We start from the raw sequence: 22,890 nt of genomic DNA on the forward strand, positions 1-22,890 counted from the left end.
AAAGTGGACCCTCTGTCTCTTTAGCAGTAAATAGTTCTTTGTTGTTAGGCTAGCTGCACTTGAATGGAAAATCCAGCTGTTAGCCGTAATGTTCGGGATTGTTAAGCACTTTATAATTGAGAACGGTGTCTTTTTGAGTCACTGGACTGATAAGCTGGAGTGAGACACAATCACAGCTGATCCAGTCCAAACATCCATCAGCATGTCTGCAGGAAAAAAAGAAAATCTCCAAATTGGAATCTCCTTTTCTCAAATTTGGACTTTGCTTTTCCTCACTTCTAATATGACGTAATCCAGTCAGTGACATGTGACATGGAAAAAAATGTCTCCAAAAAGTGTGGTATCTCTTCCTCAGAGCCTCTGTTTTTTGGGAGGGATGTTTTTGTCCATCGCACACATCGACCTATTTTTCCTGCTAATATGCTGATTCCATTCATGATCATGCTTTGGTAAGAAACACAGTATGTCTGTGGTGTGATGTGTAGTAACCTGTTATGTTATAAACTGCTTGGATGTGCTTAGGGAAAAAAAGAGAATATTCTATTTCACAAAATAGTGCTGATCCCATCAGCTGATTGCGCCGCTCAGTATACCTGGCCAGAGGAGGAGAAATCAGAGTTTCTGACTTGAGTTTGTCCTGTGAACCACTCGAGTCACCTAACTCAAACAGACCCTCCTCCACACAATCTTCATTCATAAAGTGCTTTGAAAAGGCAAACATTAGAGCTAACAGGTGTTGGAAACAAGTGTTTCAGTGCAGCTAGCCAAACAACAAAGAGTCACTTACTGCTAAAAGAGAGACAGTGAAAGTTGATATCCTCGGTATATCCTCGGTTTCTTAACATAAAGCTCATTGTTACATCCAATACAAAAGTGATCCCCTTACAGTGTTGGGTAAGTTACATTAAATTAGTAACTTAGTTACATTACTAGTTACTTCTATCAAAAGTAACTCAGTTACTTCAAGTTACTCGTTACTTTCAGAGTAACTAGTTACTAGGGAAAGTAACTTTGGTTTTACTCAGAATTCTCTTGTTAATGTGTTGCTTCTGTAACTGGATACCCAGCAAGATTGCCAGTCTTCTAGCTTGCTTACTTGCCACAAGTGCACTGTGCCACCTACCAATAGAAAGGGAAAAATAATGTGCACATTTCCACGAGAGAAATCCCACACCTGATTCTATCCTAGCCTGCTTTTTACATCCAACACAAAAACTGCAGTCGTGGTGCTTTCGATTGTACTCAGAACTCGGAAATTCTGCCTTTCGAGTAGGAAGATGTAGGTAACACCAGACTGCAGATGAGCTGCATACAGGGCTGGACTGGGACAAAAAAATCATCCCGGGCATTTTGACTAGAGACCGGCCCACCATTATAGGAAAAATCATAAAGCCTTTGAATGAAAATAAACACTGTTGTGACAGTGATGTACACTGTTCTGATGGTATATATGTATCAATCTATCAATGATGCTCAATCTATCATCTGTCAGCTACTTAGAAAAGGATCCTGGGGTTATTTGTCTCTCAGAAACAGTTCATAACTTCCCTTCAACTCATTCATGTCACCTAAAAGGTAAACCTGTTTCTCCATCACAGCTCTGATGATTCAGTAAGGACATCTCCTGGTTTCATCTTCATGTTTCCCTCTGACCAGATATACAAACCGACATCATGACCAGCAGGTTTACAGCTGTGGCTCCAGCAAACATCAGCTGATACTAGAAATTAATATTAAATAAATTCTAACAACAGCTGATCAAGCTTAAAAGTGCTGCTGTTGTTTACCGCGACATCTGCTGGTTTCCTCTTTCTGGCGCAAAGTGGGCGATAAATAAACAAGAGAGAAAAGCTGATCAGCTGATCATTGATCAGTTTCATGATTGAAGTAGAAACAGGAGAGGGAAGGGAGAGAATGAGAGAAGAAGAGGCAACTGTGCAGCAAAGACACAGAATAACTCCAGCTTTGTGTCTTTTTCATTGTAGCTGAAGTCCGGGACAAACTGTGTTCCTTTTCACCTCAATACGAAACGCGTAATATTTTCTCTGAATACGAGACGATTCCTTTTTTTACGGGACGGTTGGCAACTCTAATAATTAACATTATGAACAAAATAAAGTTCAACATCAGTAACATAGCACCCACCCAGCTGTATAGAAACTCCGTCATGCTAGCTAGCACGCAGTACGAAAAAGTCAGCATAACGAAAATAAACTCCACCTAAACTTGGTTCATATCTGACCCAGATGGACTGCAGGTTATAACTTCTTACCTGAAGTTCAGTTCACCTGATACTCGGACCAGCGGCCGCTTCGCGTCTCTCCTCTTGCCTCCCTTTTCCTTCATCCACCTGCTGGCCTCCACCACTTGCTAATGTTATTGAATCTGTGGAAGCTCCGCGATAGCCACCACACGAAGTAACGAATAACAAGCCTATCTAAATCCCAGTAACGAGTAACGCGTTCCCGGTTTTGGCATAATAACTAGTTACCGTGCTCGTTACCACAATAATAACGTAGTTACTGTAACGCGTTACTTAATAACGCGTTAGTCCCAACACTGTTCCCTTACAATGCGATCTAGTTTAGTTCCTTTGTTTTTCCCTGAATTATTAGTTCTGTTATTATTTATGTAACATAAACTAATGTAAGTCTATTGATTGCAGCCAAACAACCAACCCAGTGATGTCAAGTTCTGTACTGACACAAGATGGTATTAAATATGTTCTAAAAACTTTCACGTTCAACATTTATTTCTTAAATTCAGCTTCACAGACAATTGAAATCCATGTAAGTTTTTGATAGCAGGGCTCCTTGGTGTAAATTAGCCTCTGTACACGAAGCATTTCATGTCCTCTTTAAAGAGTATATGGCAGGGACTGATTTCTCAATGGATGCAACATCACGCTTGGCTAGGTTATGAAATAGACAGCCATCAGTTTTAACACCTGCCAGTTTGTCCCGAGTCTGACTGGGAACAATGCTGCACTGTTAAAGCAAGTGCAAAATAAAAGTGTCTGAGATTATCCCAGAGCTCTAATTCATATTATTTCATTTTAATATACATCAGGAGACGTTGTGTAAATCAGTGCTAAAAATTAGCCATGTTGTTTAACTAAATTAGTTAACTTCCCCAATCTGAAAGCACTGAGTTATATATAATTTATTTCACATTTGGAGGAGTATGAGAATGCACATGGTGACATAGGCTACCACACAGCTGTCAGTTTCCTCAGCCTTGGCAAATTCCTAAAAGGAGTTGAAATTCTCGGGTTTGTGAAAGGAAAGGTAAAGTTTTTGATGTTATCACGCTTCCATATCAACCTCAGACATCGAACCTGACTTTAATCCCTTGTTCATACCCAAAACAGACTGAATTTGTCTCACATAGAAAACAAGACTGAGAAAGATGACGTAATTAATTAAAAGAGTAACACTTTGTATGAAGGTAAAAATATTTGAAATTCAGCAAGAACTTGCACAATTGTTTTTGTTGTGCATGTTGATTAAATGGTGATAGAATGTGTGTGTTTTGCCTCTGCCTAGTTCATATTTTAATTGGCTAATTGTAATATTTATTCTCATCAGTAATAGTTTATAAAGAGATCAAATTAATATTACTATTAGGCAGAATTGAGTTCAGCTTATTTGTGCAGCCCTACAAAACAGTTCCAGTTTTTCATGTGGCCCCTTGAGGAAAATTAATTTCCCACCCCTCGGTTACCCTAGCCCACTTCCTGCACTTTTCTTCGTGGTCGTGCCACTTCATTAGTGGGACAGTTATTCCTGTGGAGAATGGTGTGCACAACATCTTAAGCAGGATAAAAACTGCGTCAAATACAAGATCCACGTCATAGTCCCTGATAGATAGTAGAAAGATGGTAATCGACGCATATGTAACGAATAGGGGTGGGTTTTTATAATCGATTTATCGATTAAAATCGATTCTAGCTTGGATAACGTAAAATCGATTCATTAAAATCCTGAATCGATTTTTTAATATTAATTTATTTTGCCCGAAATGCCAGAATCTCAGGTGAAAGATCACAAAATATCAACAACCACCAAACAGCTAAGACAGTAAATGAGAGCAGGTGCACGGCTTCTGCACAAAGACGTAAACACACAGCGCCGACGGATCAGGATCAGTTAGATGTCGCTTTTCTCAGCTGACGGTCGGGGCTGAAAGCCGACAGCTCGCTGATTCTGATCCGCGGGTCCGCGCTGTGTGTTTACGCCCTTTTTGCGCTGATCATATGGCTGTTAGTTTTATCTCTCTCCAAACAATATTGACCGAACCAGCAGCAAAAGAAGATCCAAACCACGCTTCACATAAACATCGTCATGAATTCCCTCTGACTTTTGCTGACTTTTCAGGATAAAAATCACACTTCATGCACAGCTCTCTCTCTCTCTCTCTCTCTCTCTCTCTCTCTTTTCTGCATTATTCGCTTGCTTGTTACACACAAGTCTACCGTTGTTTACAGCGCTGTCGGCCGACGTTTTTTTTTCCCTTTTACTTACTTCCGAAAAGTAAACCTAATTTCTGCCGTTCAATATTGAACAAATTTAAACTTTTTAAAATTAAGCAAAATGCAAAACGCTGTGTCTCTAATAAAACCGCTGTAACTTCAGAGGTGATGTTCATATGTTGATTAATGGTTTTCTTTCGTTTTTGATGTACTGCAGAATATTTTTATAAAATCCCAGAACAGGAAAATCACCTTCATGTTTTTCTGTGTTTTATCTTCAGCTACTTTGACACAAAGGCATCTGCTGTGATGCTCACACCTTTGATAAAGTCTTGCGTGTGTCAGCTTCCTTTTAATAGATACAAAAATATGTAAATGTACTGATCTGAATTATAATATTTCTGACTGTCAAAATTTCCCAGAATCGAATCGAATCAAATCGAATTAAATCGAATCGTGGATCGAATCGATTCGGGACCTTGTGAATCGGAATTGAATCGATTCTAGAAATCAGTGACGATACCCAGCCCTAGTAACGAAGGCTGCTATTTTGTTAATGAACAGTAGATTAAGAGAACTGAAAACGTGAGGGTGACAGCAGAAGAGAGCTGAACACCTGCATCTGCACAAGCCACCATTACAGTTCTCTTCACTTTACCCATTTTTTAATCTGTTCTATGGACCCCTTTGTGGGAAAGGGCACAGATGGTGAACACACACATTTTCTTTTTTTTTATTGTTAATTGTCATTAGAATAATTATTCTCATGTTTTAATTAAAGCATGCATGACTATGCAGACTTATCTGTGATAACACTACATAACAGTGCACCAACTATTTATCTACCCTTCATGTGGACCTCAATGAAGTATAACAGGAATGACAACTTGTCTGTGTTATGTGCAACTCTCCTAGTATAATTCTAACCAAACGACCTCAGGGAAACAGACACCTGTTTGGAGCTTCCAGTCTTCCCAGTGGATACCTGGGAAAAGAGTTCCTGTTCCATCCACAGGTTGTATGTTAAAAAAATTAATAAACCTAGATTTTTGTTAGATAAAAGCAGACAAATACAATCCCAATAAAATCTTTTACTCTCTGCATGGAGTGTTTACCTGACAAATGTAATTTGCCAGTAGAAGTCAGACTACAAAGAGAAACAGAAAGCTTCTGGTGAAAATCCTATCCTTTAGAGATTCTGCATGTTCACCTGCATTCATTTGTCGTAGAAATGAGCCTATAAGCAGGCTATATGGGCTTAGCTTTAGCAGTTTGTCATGTAGTAAAGTGTCATGCAGTCTGAAAGACTGCAGACTGATTCTACTTCATGTACCAGATGAGCAATTTTAATTTAAGTCAGCAGGGGACATGTGAGTCTGGGATCCACTTCTTCTCAACACTTCCATGGCTGAACTGCTGTCCACAGGAATCTAATAAAAGCAAGACTCTAGACTCTAAACCGAAACTGACAAAAGAAAAACTCCAAGGAATGAATTAGATACTTTACTGGAAACACAAACATGTCAGGCTCAATTGCTTACAAACTACACTTATTTAAGGTTACTCACAAGTTGGAGAGCCTCTCATTAGCTAAGAACAAGCCTAACCTATTATGTTACAAAAGAGCCTTGTTCTGACCAGCACATCAACTGTGTAGTTTTGCACCACAGTGTGGATGTCTGTGCTGAATTCCCACTCCTATACATTATAATGCAAAAAATGCTGCTTCCATATTACCGCCTATTCTTGTGAGAACGCTGACTTTACAGAAATGCCGTATAAGAGCCTCGTCTAAAAGGTTCTCTTTCGACAATAAGCAGATTGAAATTATTTATGAACAATTAAGTTTAAACGGTAATTTACCACTCCCTTTAACAATCTTCAATATACTTTATAGAAAACAAATATGTTTTATGACTCAATTAAAACCCCCACAGACACTATCTTCTGACTCTCATTTTCTTTTTTTCTATGAGGGCATAAACATGTGATTCACATTCAGAAAACTCACTCAGACACATTGCACCATCTAACATAGATTAGCTTGTTCACACTACATTTTAAGCACCTCACGATGTCATTTTTTCAAGTTTCCCCTGTGTGCATCCCCTCTTCTTTAAGCCTGTCACCACCACAGGCAGACAGACATCCTGTGGGGGAAAATGAGTGTGCGCCCACACACACACAGACACACACACTCCCACAAAAGACAGAAAAATGTAGTGAAGGAGACTTTGACATTTGGCTAGCGAAGCTCCTGTCATCTTTGAAAACGTGTATCCTACACATTAAACATTCAGGAAGGAATATTAAACTGACCTCTTTGCAAACGTGCAAAGAGGAAGATGTCAAGAACAGATTGCATTAGGGCAACCATTTACCCATGTGACTTGCAAGCACAACGAAGGAGAAATAACACTATTATTTCCTGTCTTTCTCAAACATATGCAACTGCACACTGATGTCAGCATGACTTGAAAATGAATCCTGAAATATGGAGAGCTATTCTGATGAAGCTACTGTCAACCACTGGCCCAGCATAATAAGATTCACCTGCCTTAGAGGAATCCTCTTCGCAATATAAGGGGCTGCCATTTACAGTAGCACTGAGTGGTTCCTATAGCTGTGGTGATGTTTCTGTGCACTTGGAGGTGAATAAGATGTCATTTTGGCTCAAGGAGCTTCAGCCTGTAGACCAAGCATTCACACCATGGAGCAGACAGCCTCCATGGTGTGAATCTTTTTTTTTGTTGTTGTTTTTTGCAGTTGAACTCTCGGTGTGTTGTGTATTATGAAACTGAAATGCATGTGCAGTGCTGATTCTTTTTAAACCTGTGCCTTTCCACTGAAATGACTGTATGTTGAGTGTTTAAAAAATTTCACATTAACAATAGTATCATTTTAAGTCAAATGATCTGAAAAACTTCCTGACTTAATGTTGCCTTTGGATGATGTGTGCTGTAAGCAATACAGGATCATTAATTAGGACAAAACACAAACGTATTGAAACCAAGACTGACATCTATGGGTCCGGCCGACAAAATGAAAATCTCTGATGCATTTTCAGGCTGCAAATGCAGAGTGCACTTTGAAATCCGTCAAACGCTAATGTTGTTGTTATTGTTTGACAAATGCCGGGAAGCTGCATAAGAGAGAAAATTCCACAAATCACAAATAAAAAGCAAATCCGTCAGGCTTTAATGGGTGAACAAATTATTAACTTGTTTCGTTAAATATTCATCATGCACGTGTTCTCAAATGTTGAAAAAGGCTGTACTTTGCGTTTTGCGTGTGAGTGTGCGTGTTGTGTTTTTGTTTGAGGAGACTAATTTGGTGCATCCACCCTTGTTCTAAGTGTGTGGTCATTGTGACGCCCTTTACTCACCTTGATTTGAGGTTCCCGGGTCCGACAGGATACTTTTAAGCAAGAACAAAAACACGCAGTATTTCCCACGGGAGCTCATCGTTGAGTCAGACAAGTGCGCTCAGAAGTGAAACGTTGCACAGACTCCTAAACAGATCTCCTCGCTGAAAAGGTAAGGTTTGTATCATAAAGGAGGATAGTGAAAGCCCCCCCAGCCCCCAGTATCCAGATTCAGGAGGTCACGGTCGCATCCACGGGAGTTCGTTCTTTCTCTCTCTCTCTCTCTCTCTCTCTCTCTCTCTAGGCACGCATACCGGACACCTCCGTGTGAGCACGGGCAGACGAGAGATGTACACCGCCAGTCTTTGTGCGCAAAACCCCGACAACTTAAGCTGCAGTAACTTAAATGATAACAATACTTAATTCGATGAGTATTGATCTGTGAACCTCAAAACACGCACAGGGTAACGTTTGCAAGCGCACAAAACGACAAAAGTGTCCAAAAGCGAAGTTCCGACGATTGTGTGCGTGGCAAAGTCAGTGGGCAGCGCTTGTTAGTCAGTGTTTTCATCCCCAACCGAGAGAAGAAAAAGGGAACAATCCCGAACGACTCACTTGCAGCCGGTGCATCCCCTGTTGTGTTTCTGTATCACTGCGTGTATCTCGCGCTCCCTCTCCCTCCTCTCAGGATAGGAGGGATGCTCTGGCGCAGGCTGAGGAGCTGTTTTTTTTTGTACCACAACCAGACATTCAGCTGCCAAGTCCTTGCAAGCAAATAAAACTTGTTCTTGTTGATATGTGACCTCATTTCTCACTTTACATCATGTAAAATGCGTCATTTCCATCGGCTTCTGCTGTGGTATTGATTCCATGGGACGTTAGGGGATATAGAGGGAAATATGAAGCCATTATTAGACTAGTGTATCAATTCTGTGCTGTGATGTAGGTTATACCTGCATTGGATTATGTTGTTGGAATAGTAATGTGTCTGGGGCAGTTTCTATTTATGGTGGCAGGGAGGAAGGAAAGCAGACAGATATGGTTTAAGTTAATACAGAGTATGATGGACTGAATGTGCACTCAAACAGACACACACATAGATCTTGCAGTGGGTGTCTTAATAGAAATGAACCAAATTAATGATTTACAGTTACACTGTAAGCTCTGGATAAAACATGTGTAGAGAAGACCTTCATCTCGATTCCAAAGACCCATCCTGATTAATGGCCTGTGAGCCTCAAGCTGTAACACAATAGTGGAAACAACTGTTAGAGTCTGCAGACAGAGGGATGATATAATCACCGTATGGACTCCAGAGTTACAGGTCAGGTGAGGGAGAGTAAATGTGCTCCAATCTGGGGCCTTTTAGTGGAGTTTGCATATTCTCCCTGTATGATTTTTCTAGGTACTCCACCTTCCCGTCACGGTCCAAAGACATGCATGCCGTTAGATTAACTGGCAGTTCTAAACTGACTATGAGTGTGAATGGTTGTCTGTCTCTCGATGTTAGCTCTGCGATAGTTTGACAACCTGTCCATGATTACTGAGACTAACTTTGGTAAATCTAATTGTTATAACCCAAAGCAACTTGAATGCTTTTTTTTGTTAGTTTTTTTAAATCAAGTTGTTTATCAGGAAAAAGGGCAACTGAATGAATCCTGAATGGAGAACATCTGCTGTCAGTGGCTTCTTGTTTAAGAGAATGCATTTACTTTTAATTAAAGTTCTAGATAATTTAGCCAATTTTAAGTAGACAAAAAATATTAACTTTCAAAATCAACTTTTTTAGATTCCCTTTCTTTAACTTTGTTTTTATAACAAATATAGAGCTCATTGGTTCTTTGGCTATGACTCAAGTGGTTACCTAGTGTAACATCACCTGCTTCTTTCGGCACTAACGATACAGTGGTGCTGTACACAGCAGCCTTTCTTGGTTCGTTATAAAGTGTAATGTACATAATATGGACACTGCCAGTCAACAGAGTTTAAGCCTTCTGATAATGTTGCTGCAGGTCTCTGGGAGTCGTGTCAGCCTCCTTGACAACAACCACATAAAAATGATGGAAACACCCCTGAATCTCACAGACAGTGAAACCTGAAAATGACCATATTTTACAATATATTTTAAAAAGAGAAAAAGAAAAAAAGTAAAGTATTTGCACTTGTTTTCAGCGTTATGTTTTTCTCTTGTATCCTCCATTTGAACTGCTGTTTGAAAGACTAGTGGCTATTGATCCTAACGGTCAATTTTAAGCCATTTACTTCCCGCAGAGGGAATTGAATGTAACTGCTTTCCATATTTTCATGATTCTATTTTTGCTCTATAAGCAAACGGAGTGAGTGCATTTTTCCTACAAACAATTTTTTCTCAAAGAATGAGTCCTCATTAAAATCATCCATTTCCCAGAAATTTAGTGCAGATATTCAATATTTCCTAACGATTGCAGTTGTCACTGTTACAGGCATGTTTGCGACTGCGAATTTAGATGTCACAGTGAGTGGAGGTTTAATCTATAAACTATGTTGTCTGACATCGGTATGCAGGCACCAGAGGAGTGAGACATCAAGCATAAAGGGGAGTACACACAGGAATAGACTAGTGCTGATGTAGCCACCAGAGACCCTGAGATGTCAATGACATTTGGAGACATGTGGCAACGACAGGTGAAATAACTGCTTCTGAAGTGACGTTGATGACTAGATATTGTTGACTGACAGATGACAGAGTGTCCACTGGTGACTTGTTTTCTACTAAAAAGTGATGGGCAGAGAGGGAATCGCTTTATATAAGGATGGGGCTTTATGAACCTAAAGAACTATTTAAACTATTATTTTATCAGTTCATACCTTTACATTTGATGATATCTAGCAACAACCCTGTCAAGTTTGACATTGATCATATGAATGAAGTGCAAACAACATTCATGCACATACGGGGAATTCATAGATTTATTATATTATACATAAATGGTATAAATACCAAATGAATGTGTGCAAAGGCAAATTATCTCAGCAAATGTCACTGTTGTGATTGTTTTAATTATATTGGCTTGTTGCCTTTTGTAACAGCAGCATCATTAACGCCTCTCAACTTTACCTTTTACCTGCCGCACATGGTTTTAGTGTGTTAACTTTAAAAATAGCACACAACCAATTCAACCTTGAATCGAAAGCACAGCTGTGGCTTTACACTAAAGCACCTGCCAAATGAAGAAGTGTGAATAGAAAGAAATAGTACTTGGCTGTTGTTGTACAGCAGGTGATTTTTAAAAGTAAAAGTCATGATAACTTTAATCAAGCAAACCCATGTCTCTTGATTACTGCCGACGGACCCTCGTAGCATAACCACTGAGGGTCACAGCAGCGGAAAAAGCACCTGCTATTTTAATTCATGGGGATCTAACTGGCAAAATGTTATGAATATCCATCATATCGTTGCTGAGATACTGTATTACCATCTAAATGGCTGACTTTATTACCCATAGCTGTGACAGCATAGCTAAAAACTGTAAATCACTAGTGTGTGGCCAGTGCAGTTTTGCAGAAATTTTAGTTCTTGTTTTGACAATGCTCCACCTGTGTGTTAATTTTCATGAATATCAGCCAACTACAGGGTCCACAATAACAACAAGCAGCACTGGCATCACCTTTGCCTCGGGACTCACCTTGTTGGGGAAATAAAATTTTATGAAATAAAGGCTGAAAATGGCTAAAAGTTCTTGGTTTGTTTTTTAGTAAAATTACTGTGATTAACTCAAAGTAGACATTACTCAGTCACAAGAACAAATACCACAAAAAGGATAGCAGTGTGGTGTAGTGATTCCTCAAAGTCACAAAGTGAGCAGAGTGGTTGTGAATAGAGCAGCTTTAACAGTGAGAAGTCTTTCAAGATCCCAGGACAGAATGACCTGTGAAAGAATAAACCCTCATTAAGTCCTGGATAGGGATTATCACTCTTCAGCTGCAGACTGACTGGGACCATTAAGAGCTTTAGAGCATCATTTCCCGCAATCCATTTACTCTTACACATCTCCTCTGCTGTAGGACACCACACATTGTGCTGTGTGATTATTCCTAATGTTGTCTGCCTGTCAGGCTACATTTTTGTTTGTCTTCTACTTTTAGAGTACCCATTCCTCCTCTCCAACTCTCCTCCTTTAGCCTTCGTTCTGTCTTGTCACACTCTTCCGCCTTTCCTCTCTGTGTTTTATTCTCTCTCCCTTCAGCCTTGTTGTTCATTCCCTCTGCCTCCCTCACCATGTCCTCTGTTTTTCCCCTTTCTCCTCCCTTCCACAAACAACCGACTCCTTCCCTTCAGATCTTGTGCTGTTTTACCGAGCCACCTACGCCCGCACTTCTTCCCCTCCGTCCATCTCATTCTGTTATGTGTGACCTCTCTCTCTCTCTCCCTCTCTCTCTCTCTCGCTCTTTCTCTATCCTTCTTTTCCTCTCATTCTCCCACTCCCTCATTCTCTCCCCTCCTCCCGTCTTCCTCTCTCTGAATATTTTATGATTTGGTGGCACAGTGCTGAGGTGAGGAGCCTTCCTATGTCTAGAGCTTGCACAGCACAAATATTTACTCCTCAAGCCGAGCTTAGTTGAGTGTTAGGACAGTCTAACACTGTGTGTGTGTTTGTGTGTGCATGTGTGTGTGTGAGAGAGAGAGAGTTTGCCTTATAAGTAACAGTTATTACATGTGACATTGGCCCCAGAGGGGGAAGAAGGTCTTTGGTTTCATCCTTCTCTGATCTTACTGCTTCATTGCACAACTCTGAAGTGTTGCTAGATAGATAGATAGATAGATAGATAGATAGATAGATAGATAGATAGATAGATAGATAGATAGATAGATAGATAGATAGATAGATAGATAGATAGATAGATAGATAGATAGATAGATAGATAGATAGATAGATAGATAGATAGATAGATAGATAGATAGATAGATAGATAGATAGATAGATAGACAGACAGACAGGCAGGAAGATAGATGGACAGACAGACAGAAGTTGGATAACACTGGGACAGGAGAAAGGAGGAAAAGAGGATGAAATGAATAAAAGCAGCAGATAACGTGTTAGAGAGTGGGGAATATCACGTTAGCTGCGCATTGACAAATGTCTGTTCTGTTTTGGCTGGCGAGAATGGAGCTCAATTGCAGGTCTGGAAGAACATCAAAACACAATTAAGAGCTGACATGGAACTGGTCATGCAGAAGAGTGAGGACAGGGGAAGAAGAAGAAGTGGAGCTAGGGGAAGGAGGAGGAGCACTCAGCAAAGAGAAATGACAAGCTATCCTGATGTACGGGAAGCAGATGCAGAAACAGAGAGACAACACTCTTTTATTGGCTATGATTAGGAGAAAAAAGTTGCTCGGAAATTGATTGTGGTGCAGGTGTGAATGTGTGCGTAAATGCTTTAAAGGTTAAGTTTCTTACTTGTTCATCATACAAATGAACAATTTTTGTGTACTGGAAATATGATTTAGAAAGACAAATTTAATTTCCCCCTAACTGGATTTGAAATTACAATGCATAAACTTCTCTAAAGTCAGTGTGCAGACTGAAGAAATAATGGCATATTAAATCCAAATGAATACAGTTAGGTCATCCATGGGTAATCCATGGGTTCCTTACAGGCCGGATTTCAGCCTCTGATTCCCCCCGAAAAAGTAAATAGATGGAAATGCACTGTCACGTTGTGTAACTTTATTCCAGAGTTCAACAACTGTGTGACAGACAGTTGCACATGCATTTGTGATCCCCACAAAATGAATTGTATAGTAACTTTGCTAATCCCAGACTCTTCCATTCAACAGCATTACAGACAAACAGCTACAATTAAGCTTCAGCTGATACCATGTTGTGCTAATAACATGGTATCAGGTCTGCTGAATGTAGCACAGCTGTGTCTCAGACCATTTAGTAATAGATTGTTATTGGCCCTCAGTCCACTTATTGTCAATTAGTAAAAGTTAAAGTTGGTGCTTGAAGGCAGGTGGCCAGTAGTTTATTATAAAAACATGCACCAGGAGGAAAAAACTAATCCCAGGATGGAAAATAAACAATCTCTCAATTAGAGCTGGGCGATATGAGATTTTTTCATATCACGATATGTTTTTTTCATTTCAGGCGATAACGATATATATCACGATATAAGCCAAATAACTATATTTGTAAGATTTAAATGTGCCGTTGCTCACAAGTAAAATGTGAAAGAATCAGCAGCTTGTTTTTATTTAAATATTTATTTCCCATAATAAGTTCAACAGGGTAGATGTACTTAAGGAACATGAGACTTTTTCAGATAAATAAAGGCAAATATTGCAAACTACACAAAAGGCAGCCGCTAAAGCGTTTAAGTTTCAAAATAGAACAAACGAAACAGACTACTAAATTGTCAATTCCACTTAGAAACAAAATATTAATTCTAAAAATAAATCTTAGTTTGTTTTACAGAAGAACAGACAAAACTGACTAACTTTTGTCAATATCAAATAAACTGAGAACTAAAAGGAAATTCTCAATCTCTACTTGTTGTATAGCTTAGCTTTTCAAACAGTTTTAACAGTTACTTTAGTCTGACAAAAGCCGAATGACGAATTAGCGCTTCCAGTCAGAGACTGAGGCTACGTCCACACGTACATGGGTATTTTTGAAAACGGAGATTTTCCGTTTTCGTTTTAAAAAAGAATCCCGTCCACACATAAAGGCAGAAATGAAGGAAAACGCTGTTATGAACATGCCAAAGCAGCAGGTGGCGCTAGATTCCTAACCGTGCAGAAATGTTGGCCAATCAGAAGTCTAGAAGCCTCGGTGGGAAAACGTAAACAAAGCTGGGGCATAGAAGCAGAACCGAGTCGTATGTGTGGACGGACAGTAACTGTGTGTATATGTAAGCATTTAAACACTGCAGAGAGTAGAATTAACAGTAACAGTATTGTAGAAATTCATTTCACCGAAACAATAACGTGGCGCACAGTGTGACGCATGCACCAGTTTATTGTATTTCCAGACTTGCTTTCGGCACAATTTACAGTGCACGCTACTCTGTTTTTTGTCAGACTTGAAATAGCCGAAATACCTTCACCCTACGGAACTTCTTTGGCTCTTCCGTTCGACAATCTCTCCGGCATTGGAACCATCATCTGTTTTCTCTTCGGTCACGCTCGGTTGATTTTTCTAGTCGGCACACTCATTTCCTCCATTACGCGCTGGCTCCATTACCCGCTGGCTGCTTCCCAAACAAACACACGTGCGGCTTGGCACTTGTGCTGTACGTAACAAGTCACGCGACGTGACGCTGCGGCTGTATTGGTTCGGCTCTGCGCTACTGAATTTGGATTGGCTGACCTTTTTTTTTTTTTTAAGAGGACAAGAGCGGCGAGGTCTATCGCGATAGTTTAATTTCTCTATCGAGTAAAAGTTATATCGCGATACATATTGTTATCGTTCTATCGCCCAGCTCTACTCTCAATTCTGCATTTCTGTAACCTGTGCATAAACTGAAATGTCAAGAAAGTGATTCGATTGTTTTATTATTTATTTATTCTTTTAAATTTATTCTTTATTTCATCAGATCACGCCAAGGCCGTGTCACCTCTCTACACATTGTTTTGAATGCACCTCAGTCTTTTTATAGATCATGAATTTAATTATGTCGGAACAAAATGTTCTTCATTTTGAGTCACAGCCCTTTCTGTTACATTTTCCATTAACATTTATTCCTTTTGAAAATTTTAATTATTATGAAGTGGCTGTATTGCAAAACTTAAAATATTATCTACACCTGCAAGTCCAAGAACTTACAAATTATAAAACCATCAGACATATCCAACTTTTAACATTACACTTTAGTGGACTGTTTAACTATAACTATTAACCAACATTTTAGCGAGTTACCGCTGCTAATAAACAGCTCTGCGCTGAAAGAAAGGGGGTTATGAAAATAAAGTCATGTGTACGTTAAGTTTAATTTCCATTCTCGGCTCATTCTGCCCTTTTGCAGGCTTGTAATGTTTGATAAATCTCACTTCCCCTTAGGGGGGAAGTTTCATTTTAGTCAAAAGCAGAAAGGTCACAATTAACATCTTGTTCATGTTTGTGTGATCCTGGGAAAATAATTATAACTGTGAAAATAAATAGATACAGATAGGTACAGATAACATACATTCAGCCCTTTCAAAGACATGCAAAACAGGACACTCTTCACATCAGTCACCATCGCCACATCGCCAAAGAAGAAATATCACAAAGTTTGCGCAGACGAGTGTTAATAAAGTTGGCTACACTGAGTCTGACCTTAACTTCTCTAAGATATTGAATAACACTGTGACAGCATTAAGAGTCAGTAGAAGCAGAGGCTTTATCTTTATTGTGTGAGGGGATATAATTACTATTTTTGTTTTGTTTTGTTTGTTTTTTTAATCAGAGTTTCTAAGCCTTTATTTTATGTCAGGTTAAACACTGGATAAAACTAATTAATTGGGGTAATAACGATATCTGGTTTGGTTATAATTCTGTTGGTTTTCTTTTTTATAATTTTTTAACAAAAATGGATCTTATATCTCCGCATAAGCAAGGAAAAAACCCTTGAAAATGGAGTGCTGTGTATCAGGTAGCGAACATAAAGCACTTAAATGAAAATCAACTTCAACAAGCAAATCATCTGAAAGATCTAAGAGAATTTGTTAAAACAAAAAGAAATGCTTCATTTTAGTCTTGTGTGGGTTGCTCAGAGTTTTGATTAAAGGTGTGGGTGGAAGTGGTAGAATTACAGTATCCTTAAAAAACGTGGACAAATGCAGGGCAAAGGAGACATGGCAGGCCTGAAAACTATGTACAGCAGATGAACAGTAAAATTCAGCAAAGCCCTGACAGAGGACCTGAGAGATTAATCTGTCCCTTCAAATCCAGATCCGATCCATCTACTGTTTACTGAAGCCTCATCAGAAATGGTCTTAGTGGAAGGGGGAGAAAAGGGAGAAAAGACTGAGATATGCTAAATTACACAGGCACTGAAGTGGAAGTGGCAACAGGTCTTATGTAGTGATGAATTACGGAATAAACAGGATAAATGAATACTAAGTTAAATTAATGAAAACATCTATGTTAACTTGACCACTTTGAGATCTCGAACAGTGCATCCAGCATGCAATCTTTATATTTTATACTCTGAAAACTTTCAAATTTGTCAACTAAAAAAAAAAAAAAAGACCTTTCTTTGGTTTAGAGCTCACAAAATTTTCAATTTCCTTTCAAATACGTGTTACATATTCAGCTCAGCATCTCAGGAGTAAAGAGAAGGTGAGATATCAAACATCTAGAGGACATCACATAAACTGCAATGTTCCCCCTCTCGCTGCCTACTGAGCTAATTTCCTTTGTTCTTAAGCTCAAAAAGGCTTTTAGTCGATGCTTGACCACATTTGAGCACCTACGAACACCTGTTGTTACACGATCGATGTTGGTGGCAGGAGGGGAAGCCCAGATTTGTGGTTTAGGAATTGGATTGAAGCTGTGTCTAAGAGGCCCAGTGGGATGCAGAATCCTCTGAGTGATTAAAGGATGTGAAAGGCTTCATGCCCTTCAAAAGTATTTGATAGCTACAGGTTTGCACACACTATTCTTCAATATAGCAGACAGCACAAAAACTGAACTCTGAACAGAAGTCATCTGTGTTAAAATTGTCAGACTGAAAGCAATTTTCCAGGATGGCCTGCAGCTTGCATGTTCCTGTGTAACACTGTCTGTTTATTCAAGCCCAAATAGCACTATTGGATAAATTGTTAATAGCTTGACATCTATGAAAAGCTCCTTCGCTGGCTCATTCTCTCTTTCTCTCTCTTTTAGGATTAAGCTCAGGCCCTGTTTGAGCCAGTGGGACCCATGTATCAGTCCTCCAGGGGGATACTGCAAAGAAGTGTCATCAGGCTTGTGCCTTCTTGCTGACCAGAGAGAAAAGTACCATAGTGTGGAGGTAAACACAGACGACACGAGAGCTTTCGATAAACACTGCTCGTTTATTACTCATCACCACAGAACTGAACACTTTCCCTCCAAAACACAGCAACAACACTTTCTGAGAACTGGGTGTGAGTGGAGCCCTCCAGTGGTCCACCACACATGCCCCCCCCCCCCCCCCGAACACCCAGTAGGGTCCTCCCCTCGTCCAGAACCCTTGCTTTAATTAAACGTCCAGAACAGCTGAACTGGGGAGGTGGAGAGCTGGCGGAGGGGAAACGAGCCTGAGGGCCAGGCTGGCACGGGCAGTCAGGAAAAATTGAAGATAGCTCGGGCCCCGCCAGGTGGGGGGCGCTTCCAGAGGAAGAAGCAGGGTTGTCCAGTCCAGTGGAAGGCGGGCGGCCACGGCGGAGGGCCTGAGCCGGCACCACCTGGTCATCCAGAAGCACATGTGCTGGTTTAAGTCTGTCAATAGAAACAGCCTCCTGCCGACCCCCAAAATCCAAAAGGAAATGCTTCCGGCCCGGTTGAATAACCCGAAAGGGGCCGTCATACAGTGGACGCAGCGGAGGCCTATGAGCGTCATGCCTGACAAAAACAAACTGCGAAGAGTCCAACGACCTCGGAACAAAGGTGTCAGGCACACAATGGTGTACTGGGCCAGGAAGAGAAAATGAGTCTGTTGGGGGACGGAGAGACAGCACAGAGGGAGCGAAGCACGGGGGTGGGCTCTCAGGCAAGAATTCCCTGGGGACCCAGAGGGGCTGACCAAGGACAAGTTCAGCCAGGGAAACCCCAAGGTCTTCTTTAACCGCACAGCGAAACCCCAGTAAAGCCCATGGAAGGCGGTCAACCCAGTTGCCATCTGTGAGAGAAGCACGGAACGCGGCCTTAAGCGACCGGTGGAAACGTTCGCACATCCCGTTGGCCTGCGGGTGGTACGCAGTGGTGTGGTGGACCTTGACCCCCAGGCCGTCAGCCATGGCAGACCAAAGCTCGGAAACGAACTGGGGGCCCCTGTCTGAGGTAATGTCGGCGGGGGGACCGAAACGCGAAACCCACGTTGACAAAAATGCCCTGGCCACTGCTGCTGCTGTAGTGGACGCCAGAGGCACTGCCTCAGGCCAGCGGGTTGTGCGGTCCACTACAGTCAAAAGGTGCGTGAAACCTTGTGACTGCGGCAGAGGACCAACCAGATCCACATGCACATGATCAAAACGCCTCCCTGGAATGCGGAAGGATTCGAGGGGCGCCTGTGTGTGCCTATGGATCTTAGCGCGTTGGCATGGGATGCACGCGGCTGCCCAGTCTTTCACCGATTTACGAAGGCCCGGCCAAACGAACCTAGAGCTGACCAGCTTGACCGAGGCTCGGACGCCTGGATGAGAGAGGGCGTGTACGCGACGAAGCCATGAAAGGGGAACTACAGGGCGTGGACGGCTGGTGGAAACATCGCAAAGCAGGCTAGGCCCGCCGTTCCACATGGGTCTGTCCTCCAGTACAAGGCCCGTTTGCGCAGACCGAAGGGCAAGGACGTCCGGGTCGGCCTGTTGGTCAGCGGCCATAGCCTCAAAGTCTATGCCAACATAAACAGGAGAAACCAGCACGCGGGATAGACAGTCAGCAACGCAGTTGGACTTACCAGCCACGTGCTGAATGTCCGTTGTGAACTCGGAAATGGCTGCCAACTGGCGCTGCTGGCGCCCGCTCCACGGATCAGAGACCTTGGACATCGCGAATGTCAAAGGTTTATGATCGACGTACGCGGTGAAGCTCCGACCCTCGAGAAAAAAACGAAAATGCCGTGTGGCGAGGTGTAAGGCCAGCAACTCCCTGTCAAAAACGCTATATTTGCGCTCACTGTCTCTAAGCGTGCGACTAAAAAAAGCGAGCGGTTGCCAGACACCGGAGACCCGCTGTTCTAACACTGCGCCCACTGCCACGTCCGACGCGTCGGAGGTCAACGCAATCTCCGCCGACGGAAACGGGTGGGCCAGCAGGGCGGCGTTTGCCAGCGCGGTCTTGGCCCCAGAAAATGCCTGGATGCGTTCAGGGAGCCAATCAATCGGGTCCTTAGCTGTTTTACCCTTCAAGGCAGCATAGAGAGGCTGCAGCAGGTGCGCAGCTCTGGGGAGAAAGCGGTTGTAGAAATTGACCATCCCCAAGAACTCCTGCAGTGCTTTAACGGACGCAGGACGCGGAAAAGCCGAAACGGCCCGGACCTTGTCTGGCAACGGAACCACACCGTCAACGGAAATGCGGTGGCCCAAGAAATCCAGAACCGGCAAGCCGAACTGGCACTTGGAGGGGTTGACGATCAGGCCGTGTGCCGCCAAGCGCTGGAAAACCTGATGCAGATGGGACGCGTGCTGACTCTCAGAGCAGCTGGCCACCAATATATCGTCAAGGTACACGAAGACGAAAGGCAGCCCGCGCAAAACAGAGTCCATCAACCGCTGAAAAGTCTGGGCGGCGCCTTTCAGGCCGAATGGCATGCGCAAAAATTCAAACAGGCCGAAAGGGGTAATAACGGCAGTTTTGGGGATGTCTTCGGCGCGCACGGGAACCTGGTGATACCCCAGCACCAAGTCAATTTTAGAAAAAATCGAGGTGCCGGCGAGGTGGGCGGAAAAATCCTGGATGTGGGGAATGGGGTAACGGTCATTCTCCGTGACGTTATTCAAACGGCGAAAATCCCCACACGGCCACCACCGACCGTCTGACTTGGGCACCATGTGTTGCGGAGAAGGCCAGGCACTATTCGAGCGCTGCACTATGCCGAGGCGCTCCATTGCGACAAACTCTTCCTGAGCGACGGAGAGTTTTGCGGGGTCGAGGCGGCGCGCGCGTGCGAACACCGGGGGACCGACCGTCGGAATATAATGTTCAACCCCGTGCTTCGTTGCCGTGTTCGAGAAATTAGGAACAGTCAGTGAAGGGAACTCCAAGAGCAAACGCTGAAAAACATTCCCTGAAGTCACTAAATTAGCCCGATTCAGGGGCTCGATGGCGCGAGTGAAACAGGGCATTGAAGAAAAAGACAGTGCATCGATTAAGCGTCTGTTAGCGACATCGACCAGCACTCTGTGGGCACAAAGAAAATCAGCGCCCAAAATAGGTACAGAGCTAGCGGCAACAACAAAGGTCCATTGGAAATCCCGACCATGAAAACAAACAGTCACGAACCTTTCCCCGAACGTTGCGATGGGAGAGCCATTAGCCGCAATAAGCTGCGGTCCGCAGCCTGCTGCTAAACTGTCGGCTCCGGACGGGGGAAGGACCAGGAAACGTCTCCCAGAGCGCGAGTCTTCTATGAAGAGCAGTTTTTCTTTGTCGCCAGCGGTCGCGGCCGCTACAGCGCGCTGGCAGGGTCCATGTCCCAGGGTCGGAAAAGCGCAAGGCGGCAGGCAGCGGTGCGCTCTGGCGCCAAAACGCTGATGGTAGAAACAGAGGTCCCGTGGTGTCGCTGTGCCGCGATCTTTGCCGTCAGCGAAGGATCGGATACGTCGTGGCAGGTCAGCGGGGAAGTGGAAGGCGGCGCCGGCGAGGCTGGAACTAGGTGGTGATCGTGGAAAGTGCGGGTAGCCAGGAGAATACGATCCGCATCCTCAGCCAGGGAGCGATAATCCTTCGTGCCCAGAAGCGGAGAGTTGGTGAGGCCGGCTCTCACGGCTGCCGGCAGCTGTCGGAGGAAGATGTGGGCGAAGAGGAATCCCCCATCGTCCGGTCCGAGAAAGGATAGCATGTGCTCCATCAGTTCGAGAGCCGTACCGCCACCCAGGCCTGAGAGGGAGAGGAGCTTCTCGGCTTGCTCTGCGTCGGTGAGGGCATAGCACCGAAGAAGCAGCTCCTTAAGGGCAGCGTACTTCCCTCGGGTGGGTGGGTCCCGGAGGAGAGTCAACGCACGACGGGTGGCTAGCGGGTCGAGAGAAGCCACCACATGGTGATATTTCGTGTCGTCAGCCGAGATGCCACGAAGGGCGAACTGAGCCTCGACGTGCACGAACCACGACGGGGGATCGTGAAGCCAAAAGTACGGCAGCTTGAGCGCCACAGCAAACGTAGCTGCAACCGGAGACAGAGAGCTGGCGGCTGCTGATGCATCCAGAGCGGAGTTGGCGCCACCATCGGACTGCAGCATGTTCGAGTCAGGGGTCACCAATGTGGAGGTAAACACAGACGACACGAGAGCTCTCGATAAACACTGCTCGTTTATTACTCATCACCACAGAACTGAACACTTTCCCTCCAAAACACAGCAACAACACTTCCTGAGAACTGGGTGTGAGTGGAGCCCTCCAGTGGTCCACCACAATAGTACCATTAATTTTTTTGGACTTGAGAGTGATGTTACGACTCTGTGATTGGGGAACTGTCGAAGGCTTCGGCCCGCCTGGATAAGCTGTTTAGAAAATGGATGGATGGATTTTGTCTCTTCTTCTGAGTTCTCAGTTATTTTTAGTAGATACATGATGCCTGGGTTGGACCCCCTTTTGCCTTTAGAGCTGTCTTCCTCATGGCACAGATTCAACAAGGAGCTGGAAACATTCCTCAGAGGTTTTGGTCCATATTGACATGACAGCATCACACAGTTGCTGCAGATTTGTTAGCTGCACATCCATCATGAGGATCTCCCATTTTATCCCAAAGGTGCTCTTTTGTTGCCATCATCCATATCCTTCAGGGTTCAGTTTTTTTCAACACCAGAGATACCTGTCTGCAGGCTTTTGTTATAACGAGTGCTAATTTGAGTTACTGGTTCCTTCCAGTCAACTTGAAGCAGTCAGTCCATCATCCTCTGGCATCAACGGGGGATTTTTACCTTGAAAACTTCTGTTCAATGGATACTTTCTCATTTTCGGACCATTCACTGTAAACCCTAGAGATGGTTTTGTGCGAAAATATCAGTAGATCAACAGAACTAAAATACTCAGACCAGCCAGTCTGTCACTAACAACATGTCACTTTCAGAGTCACGTAAATCTAATTTCTTCCCCATTTTGATGTTCATTTTGAACTTTAGCAGGTTGGATATTTGTGTTAACAACCAGCTGTATGTGATATATTACTGTCAGATGTTTGCTGCTGTTTGG

General features: G+C 43.0%; 1 protein-coding gene across 2 annotated transcripts in view; it reads right to left on the bottom strand.

The window, feature by feature from the left end:
* LOC113021322 (ephrin type-A receptor 6-like) overlaps nucleotides 1-8,483 on the bottom strand; it is a 79,045-nt gene extending 70,562 nt beyond the window's left edge. Inside the window, exon 1 of one of the 2 annotated variants that reach the window (XM_080293544.1) lies at nucleotides 7,857-8,483. In XM_080293544.1, coding sequence (XP_080149670.1) covers nucleotides 7,857-7,935 — 79 coding nt within the window. In that variant the 5' untranslated portion in view covers nucleotides 7,936-8,483. The remainder of the gene's footprint in view (nucleotides 1-7,856) is intronic. The other variant, XM_026165941.2, reaches the window with a different exon arrangement.
* Between the last annotated feature and the right edge of the window lie 14,407 nt (nucleotides 8,484-22,890).

Source organism: Astatotilapia calliptera, chromosome 1, assembly GCF_964374335.1.
Source record: "Astatotilapia calliptera chromosome 1, fAstCal68.1, whole genome shotgun sequence".
Classification (NCBI taxonomy): Eukaryota; Metazoa; Chordata; class Actinopteri; order Cichliformes; family Cichlidae; genus Astatotilapia; species Astatotilapia calliptera.